This window comes from Ailuropoda melanoleuca, chromosome 15 (genome assembly GCF_002007445.2).
Source record: "Ailuropoda melanoleuca isolate Jingjing chromosome 15, ASM200744v2, whole genome shotgun sequence".
Classification (NCBI taxonomy): Eukaryota; Metazoa; Chordata; class Mammalia; order Carnivora; family Ursidae; genus Ailuropoda; species Ailuropoda melanoleuca.
Genome location: NC_048232.1, coordinates 24,039,042 through 24,048,122, shown reverse-complemented (window position 1 = coordinate 24,048,122; position 9,081 = coordinate 24,039,042). Strand labels below are relative to the sequence as shown.

At 41.6% G+C, this 9,081-nt stretch overlaps 1 protein-coding gene across 10 annotated transcripts in view; it reads left to right on the top strand.

Annotated features, from left to right (window-relative positions):
• The first annotated feature begins 5,419 nt into the window (after nt 1–5,419).
• ABI1 (abl interactor 1) overlaps nt 5,420–9,081 on the top strand; it is a 135,418-nt gene continuing 131,756 nt past the window's right edge. For 2 of the 10 annotated variants that reach the window (XM_002927530.4, XM_002927529.4), the window contains exon 1: nt 5,424–5,706. In XM_002927530.4, the coding sequence (XP_002927576.1) occupies nt 5,590–5,706 (117 nt within the window). In that variant the 5' untranslated portion in view covers nt 5,424–5,589. Of the gene's footprint in view, nt 5,707–9,081 lie in introns of all 10 variants that reach the window. The other 8 variants (XM_002927534.4, XM_002927531.4, XM_011235111.3 and 5 more) reach the window with 6 other exon arrangements.

Sequence of the window (9,081 nt, the reverse complement as noted above, 5' to 3'; positions counted from 1 at the left end):
GAAATATTACAGCTTCCGGAGAAGAAGAAAAAAACATGAGATTGCACTTAAAGGCTCTATTTCCCCCCCACAGTACTCCAGGTACTTTGCATTTTTAGCCACTGCTAATTTTTAATTATTTCATGATAACAGCTTGCTCCACCCTAAAATAATACTGACATTCTGCCGTGGCTTGACTTAACGTGTCTAAGAGAGACCTTTCCCCCACGTTAAAGGAATCATCAGACCTGCCTGAAAACTAGCCTGTAGGTCTGGCCTGCTGCTACAAATACGATGACTTTGTGTAAAAGAATTTCCGCCTCCAATTATAATAAAATTTGAAGGAGGGTTTACAATTCACTCTATCTCCTGAAATCCTCTTGTCTTGTGTGGGCCTTGCTAAACTGTTTAAACAGAGCATTCCATTCACCCTCCTTTTCTGAGGATTCCTGGATGGTATTGTTAATTTGAAAAGAAGCAAAGAGAGGTAATATTGGGGGGTTGTAGAATCCTAGGATGTCAGTTAATCCTGGAATGATCTACAGTGAACTGACTTGTGTCCCCTGCAAAATTCATATATTGAAATCGTAACCTCAGGTACCTTAGAATGTGAATGTATTTGGAGATAGGGCCTTTATTTATTTATTTTTTAAAGATTTTATTTGTTTATTTGACAGAGCGTGAGAGAGTGCGCGCACGCGTGCACAAGCAGGGGAAGCAGCAGGCAGAGGGAGAGGGAGAAGCAGCTTACCCAGCAGGGAGCCCAATCTCGACCTGAGCCAAAGGCAGACACTTAAGACTGAGCCCCCCAGGCGCCCCTAGATAGGGCCTTTAAATAGGTAATTAAGATGAAATGAGGTCATAGGATATGACCCTAATCTAGTATGACTGGTGTCCTTATCAAACAAGATTAGGGGGTACCAGGATAGCTCAATTGTTTAAGTGTCCTGACCCTTGGTCTTGGCTCAGGTGGTGTTCTCTTGGGTCATGGGGTAGAGCCCTGCCCCAGGCTCCACGCTCAACGCGGGTCTGCTTGGGATTCTCTCTCTCCTCTCCGCCGGCTCCCTTTCTCTCTCTCTCTCTCTCAAATAAATTTTTTTTAAAAAAAGGCAAGATTAGGACATAGACACCAGGGAAAAGGTCCCATCTGAGGACATAGTGAGAAGATGACCATCTGCAAGCCAAGGAGAGGGGCTTTAGGAGAAACCAAACCTGCTGACATGTTGATTTTGGACTTCTAGCCAGCAGAACTGTGAGAAAATAAAATTCTGTTCTTTAAGCTACTCAATGTGTGGTATTTTGTTTTGTCAGCCTGAGCAGACTAATACAGCCCCCCTCCCTTTTTTTTTTTTTTTTTTGGTAGAGAATGTAATCATGTCACATAGTGCTGGTGGATGAGGAGAGGAGGGATGGTGGGGGGAGAAGCCTGGTTGCCTGACTCCTAGTTTCCTAACATTATACCACATTTCTAGTCCACATTCTGGTTTGTTGATCATACAATTCCAATTTAGTATCCTGGGATGCAATATTGTGAATTAACTGTGCAGAAGTCTGACACTAAGGATGCAGTGTCACTTGTATCCCAGATGACAAGAGAAGCAATCTTGTACCAAGATAGTCCAAATTATTCTTTCCTGGCACATCTCTTAATCCCTCTGAAGTAAGGTCTTTATGATTATCAGCAATCTGGTATTTCAAGGTTGAATATATGAAATTTCCATTTATCCCCATGCATATGTGCAGAATTTGCAATTACAAACTGTTTTTCATGACCAAATTGATTATCTTGACTAGACATCCATGAAATGAAATGCAAAAGGTCTAGTTTTCAACTTGAGCCTCAGTATACATCATATAGTTTAATACAAACACTCTTATTCTTTATTCTGCCTGCAGCTCTCCCTGCTTGTGCTCTCCTTCCCTCTCTCTGACAAATAAATGAATAGAATTTTTAAACAAAACAAGACAAACCCAAAAACTCTTAAAAAAAAGAAAAATACTAAATCAGTAAATAGTATAAAAGTGCGCATTCTGGGAGAGAAACTGGACTCAAAAGCTTCCATGATGTTCATAATTTAATGTCACCAGGTCTGCTTGCAATTTTTAAAGTTAACTCTCACCCATTTAGTCACCTATATAACTCGGAAAAGCAAGTTGTCTCCTATCTTTTTGGTTGTATGATTTTTTATCCTACATCAAAGCCAACAAAAATATGTAATTTTTTCCCTGTTCTTTAATATTTGAAGAGAGGAATTTTTCTTCTGCTTGTAATTTCTTTGGAGGCCAGTTTCAGTTAGATATAATTTAGTTACAATAAAACTCACTGATTTTAAATGTGCAATTCAATGACGTTTGAGAAGCACATTTAGTCATGTAATCCTCACTACTATCATGATTTAGAACATTTCCATCACCTCTAAAAGTTTATTTATACCTGTTTGGAATCTGGCCTCTTGCAAAGTCTGATCTGATTTTTATCACCGGAGTTTTGCCTTTTCTGAAATTTCATATAAATGAAATAGTGCAATATGTAGTCATGTGTGTGTCTGTCTTTCTTCACTTAGCAAATTGCATTTGAGAGTCACCCACGACTTTGTATGCATATATTGTTTATCACATTTTATTGAGAATAGTATTCTATTGTTTGTTTATCCACAGCTGGTTGAAGGACATTTGCCTTATTCCCAGCTTTTAGTTTATGTATATAGCTACTATAAACATTCACATAGTGGTTTTTGTGCAAACATACATTTTCAATTCTCTCGAGTAAATACCTACAAGTAGAATTGCTACGTTATATATTAGGTATATACTTGGCTTTATAAGAAACTGTTACATTGCTTTCCAAAGGGGTTGTAGTGGTTTGCAGCCAGTTATGTATGAGAGTTCAATCATTCTACATTCTCACTATTTTCTCTTCTATTGTCAGGATATTTTATTTTAGCTGTTCTAATGGGCGTGCAAGGTAGTCTTTTATTTTTTATCTTATTTATTTTTGTTTCAAAGATTTTATTTATTTATTTGAGAGAGAGAATGAGAGAGAGGGAGAGAGCACATGAGAAGGGGGGAGGAGTGGGAGAAGCAGACTCCCCGCTGAGCAGGGAGCCTGATGCGGGACTTGATTGTGGGCATCTGGCATCATGATCTGAGCTGAAGGCAGTGGCTTAACCAACTGAGCCACCCAGGTGCCCCCAGGGTAGTCTGTTAAAATTTACACTACAGGGTGCCTCGGTGACTCGGTGGTTTAAGCGGCTGCGTTCGACCCAGGTCATGATCCCAGGGTCCTGGGATAGAACCCACATCGGACTCCCTGCTTGGGAGGGAGTCTGCTTCTCCCTCTCCTCCCTGCTCATGCTCTCTCTCACTATCTCTGTCGCTATCTCTGTGTCTCTTTCTTTCAAATAAATAAAATCTTAACAAAATTTACATTACAGGGCGCTTGAACGGCTCATTCAGTTAAGTGTCAGGCTTTTGATTTTGGCTCTGATCATGATCTTAGGGTCACGAGATCCAGTTCCGCGTGAGGGTCCATACTCGGTGTGGAGCTGCTTAGGATTCTTTCTCCCTCTCCCCTCCCCCAGCTCGGGCATGTGAGCAAGAGCGTGCAGGTATACACACTCTAAATAAATGAATGAATGAATAAATAAATAAATAAAATTAAACAAATTTATACTACATACTGGTGGAGTGCAGTATTATCTTAGTATGGCTTTATTTTATTTATTTTTAAAAAAATATTTTATTTTCTTGTTTGAGAGAGAGAGAGAGTATGCACCTGAGCTGGAGGGGGGCTGCCAAGGGAGAGGGAGAAGCCGACTTCTGGCTGAGCAAGGAGCCCCACATCAGCTCCATCCCAGGATCCCGAGACCAAGACCTGAGTGGAAGGTGGACACGTAAGGGACTGAGCCACCCAGGTGCCCCAGTATGGCTTTAATTTGCATTTCCTTGATGAGTAATGAGTTGAGTACCTTTTCCTATATTTATTGGTCTTTTGTGAAATACAGTTGTCTTCTTTTGTCCATTTTTTATTGAATTGCTTTTTTTTTTTAATTGGCTTGAAGGAGTTTTTATTTTTTTTATTTTTCATTTTTTATTTATTTATTTTTAAAGATTTTATTTATTTATTTGACAGAGATAGAGACAGCCAGCGAGAGAGGGAACACAAGCAGGGGGAGTGGGAGAGGAAGAAGCAGGCTCATAACAGAGGAGCCCGATGTGGGGCTCGATCCCATAACGCCGGGATCACGCCCTGAGCCGAAGGCAGACGCTTAACCGCTGTGCCACCCAGGCGCCCCTGAAGGAGTTTTTAAAAATTATATCCTGGGTATGAGTCCTCTGTCAAATGTAGATGTTGTGGCTTATCTTTTTACTTTCTTAATAGTGTTTTTTTTTAAGATTGTATTTATTTATTTGAGATTGAGAGAGAGAGAGAGAGCACAAGCATGGGGGAAGGGCAAAGGCAGAGGGAGAGGGAGAAGCAGACTTCCCTGAAGAGCAGGGAGCCCGATATGGAACTCGATCTCAGGACCCCGGGGATCATGACCTGAGCTGAAGGCAGAGGCTTAACTGACGGCTTCTCCCTCTCCCTGCTGCTCCCCTTGCTTGTGCTCCTGCTCTGTCTCTCTGACGAACAAATAAATAAAACCTTTAATTTAAAAAAAAGAAGCTTTATTGCTTTACCTTTTACATTTGGACCTATGATATATCCCGAATAAATTTTAGAGTAGTTGTGAGGTAGGTTCAAAGTTCATTAGAACAAAAACAAAAACAAAAACAAAACAACAAAAAAAACCCAAGTGTCCAACGGCTCCAGCACTTTTACTGAGAAAAAAATGCTTTCCCTCCTTGATTTGCACTGGCACTTTTGTCATCAATCCAATTTCTGCATATATTTGTGTCCGTTCCAATGAGCAATTTGTTTGTTGTTACATCAAGTTCACGTTGTCTTAATTTCTGTAGCTTTATAGTAAATCTTGAAATTTGGTAGTACGTATCCTCTAACTTAGAAAGAAAAGCCTGAGTCGTGTTATGTCTAAGAAGACAGAGGAAGTAAAGATTTGGATTTCTTCATATTCTAGCCCTTCTTAATCCCGTATCAGAGCTGATACCTCTGATCACTGACATTAATCAAGCAAATTCTGCCAACTTTCACAGCCTTCTCCGGGAAAGGATTTCATCCTCTAGATTCACCCTGTGGCGCCACCTGCCGGAGATGTCAGGAACCTTCGCGCTTAAACCCCCTACCTGGGCCGTTCTTTACGCTCCTCCCCGTTCTTTTTCGGAGGCTCCCCTACACGCATGCGCGGATGGGACTCCTAGCCCGTGAGAGACTACAGTTCCCAGAAGACCATGCAAAAAAAAATCCCGTGGTTGCGGCGAGGAGGAGGGAAAACGTGAAGGCTCGCGAGAGAACGGGATTGAGGCGGCTGCGCGAAGTGGGTGGAGCGGAGTGGAGAGAGTGAGGAGGAAGAGGAGGAGGTGCCGTCCCACAATACCAGGCGGGAGGGCGGTAGGCCGTTTGTATCCGGGCTGTGAGGTGCTCTGCGCCTCCGCGGACCTTGCTGCCTCCGTCTCTTTAGTGCGAGAGGAAGCGATGCAGAGGGGTGGAAAATGGCAGAGCTGCAGATGTTACTAGAGGAGGAGATCCCGTCTGGCAAGAGGGCGCTGATAGAGAGTTACCAGAATCTGACCCGGGTGGCGGACTACTGTGAAAACAACTACATACAGGTGAGGAGCGCGGGCGCGCGGGCGGGCGCTGGCCGGCCGGCCGGGCAGAGGATCCACCGCCTGCCGCCCGAGTGACCAGCCCACTGGGCGGGGGGGGGAACTGCCGTAACCTCAGCGGCTGCATCAGCCCCAACCCCAACCCCAACCCCCAGCCGGGGAGATCAAGTGGCGGGGCTGAGGGAGTCGGGCTGCGATACAGGAAGTGGCTGTGGTGGTTGAAACCGATAGAAGGGGAGAGAGAAAATGGGCGAGGGAACCCGGAGCTCCCCTGCTGTCCGCCTCCTTTCGGGCTGGGCCCCCCGGGTCGCGCGCTGCCCTCGGCAGCCTTCCATTCTCTGGACTCCTGTGTGGGAGAGCCAGCTGCCTCTCCATCCGGAGAGGGGGTCTAGGACGGGGAGAGGAAAGGGCAGGGACGAGGCGCGGGGAGGAGCGGCAGAAGGGAGAGGAAAAGCGGGGTGTGTGTCGGGGGAAGGCGGGGTGGGGGCGATTATGTCAGTTTAACCCAGAGGGTGTGTCTTTTATTTATTTATTTTTTAAAAAATTTGTCATGAGTCACATTACACAGACCTCCCCGAGGAGAGGAGGAAGCGGGTGGGGAGTGAGGGAGGGCGTATAAGAGAAGTTAATCTCAAAATTCCTTTAATTGAAGGTTTGTGAATTTGCCTGGCTGTCCGTTTTCAAGTCGGGTTTTTTCCCCCTCTCATCATTTTCACTTCCGCCCCACCATAATGTATTCTAGAGGTTGTTAGGACTGTCGTTATTATAAAACAAATTATTCTTAACTACTTGGAAAATGTCTCACTCTCTCTTCCCCAAAAGTTCTTGAACTGTTGGCTTTATAAGTAACTTAAAATAGAACGGTGTAACCTCCGGTTGCTTATTTTCTGAGGTTTCTCTCTTTCCGACCTGAGTAAATGCATAGAGTAGGAATCCAGATAGATTACCGAACATATTTAGTCCTACGACCATAATATAAAATGTTACTGTAAATTTATTAGAACATTCTTGGGGCCTTATTTATGACAGATTCTCGTTTGTTTTTATTTTAATTATTGGAAGTGATTTATGGTTTGTAGATCTTTAACTGGGTAAGCCAACAGTTTGCTATATATAGAAGCAAATAAAGAGCAGAGTCCTTTGTATCAATATAATGGCATCAGAAATTCTCTTGTTAGGATAAAACATAAACCAAATGTGCTTTGAAAGAATCGGGTTATTGCGATTCAGAACTGAAGTATTTATAGAAATGCCTCCCATGTGATTATCATTTTTAAGAACCAACAGTTTCTGTGTTGGCAAATGCTTTTCTTTATTTTTAGAAGGAGATACTGTTTTCAGAATATTTTGAATATTTCTCAATTTCCATATTAGTAACATTGTATCTTCAGTATCAGCAGTAGGAATTTATCTCATAAACTCCTTCAAGTTTTTACTTTAGGAGTTCTGATGAACTTGTTGAATGCCCACCCTGTCTACTGTATTACTTGTTTTTGCAAACTTTGTAGTTAGCATTTTAAAAAATGTTCTAAAGTCTATAGAAATGTGAATATGGTTTTCAAAGAGAAATGTGGTCTTGTAGTTTATTGATATTAACACATACAACGTGTATTCAGCCTAACAGGAAAAGCCTTAAAATTGAGGTGAATCTCAATTTGTTGAAGGTTCTCAAGATTTTGAAAGTCAAAGGGAAAGTACAGGAAGTTAATGTGCCCCCAATCCAGAAAAGTCATTTCTTTGTAGAAGTCAGTAAATAAGTACTTCATAAAAGGGTAGCTTCTTTTGTTTTGTGTGTTGGGAAATCTAACAAATATATGGTGTGGTAACTGCTATGTATTGGCAAATGCAAACGTGTTTTAACTTGTCTGTTGACTGCTTTTTTTTTTTTCGGGTAGTTGTGTGCTGTAAGGTTTTTATTTTTTTCCTCCCTGACCTCTTTCCTCTTCTTTTGCCATTATCATGTAACCCTGAAGCACTTTTAAACTTTATTGATAATATTCCTAGTTAAGATAAATTGTGGTATTTCTCTTGTAGTCTCTCTTAAACATGTTAATACCGTGGTGCCAAGAGCCATTGCCAGTGGTCCCCAATTGTTTTTGGTTGTTCTAAATTTGACACCAGTGAGATATTCTGATCTTCCTGGGGGGAGGGAGGGAAAGATGAAGTTCACACATAATGTTTATCTTAGTAGCCTTGGAACCTTCGGCAGCATGATGCAGGCTACTAGCTGCCTTCCTGAGATGCTCAGATAAACATACCACCTCTCAGGGAAAGTATGCAGTCACTTGTGTTTTGAGAATTTTTTATACCCAAGATGAGTTAATTTATTGCCTGGGTGATTTTTATCCTGAGAGTTCAGTTTTCATTTTGTTTTTCTACAGTTTGGAAGTACAGTTCAGTTCAGGTGAGTTGTTTAGCAGACAAGTTCTTTTGGCTGTAGTTCAGTTGAGCCTAGAGCACTTTCTTAGCTCGTTGGATCCTGTTGACTTTAATTATTAAATTGTTTTATTAATAGCAAAACTTCTCAAAAGAGCCTATTATTGTAAAAAGGATGGGGCTTTTGAAGTTGTTATGAGGAAATAATATTCAGAACATGAAATGTTTTGTATGTAGACGTGAAGAAAAACCTTTGCCTTTTTCTGGTGGGTTATGTCAAGGACAATCACTCACAACTTGCATACACTCATCTGGCCAGTTCTCTTTGCTCTACTTTAGGTTCTGTACTGCCTTTGTCATGGGAACTATTTGGGGGAATAGGAAGGTAAGCTAAGTGAAAGGGAGTAGAAAGTATTTAAGAAAGGTTTCTCAGCATGCAGATTGCTAGATTGGGGAAGGACATACAAGTCTTCCATACAACTTGTTAATTTTTCTGCCTGGAATTTCCCCAGCCAGAGCTACATTCGGGTTAACAAGAATATTCTATTTTTTTTTTTAATAAATTGATCTGGGACATTATTTTTTATAAAGGTTTTATTTATTTATTTGTCAGAGAGAGCGAGCACAAGCAGGGGAAGAGGCAGAGAGAAGCAGGCTCCCCGCAGGACCCTGGGATCATGACCTGAGCTGAAGGCAGACTCTTAAGGAACTGAAACACCCAGGCATCCCTAACAAGTATATTCTAAAGTCTGGGAGTATGAAGGGGATATCATCAGTGAGCTACTTAGTTTAGCTTGTTTTCCATCTTCCATGATGTTAGCTTATGCTCCTTCTTATGCACATTTGATCTTGGAAGGCAGGTAATTTTTGAGAAGGAATAGTTTGGTGTAGGTAAAAGCTAACATTTCTGATACTGTACAATGTATGCCAGTTTATAAATAATGTCAATTATTACAGTAATTCTTTTTTTTTTTTTTTTTTAAAGATTTTTTATTTATTTTT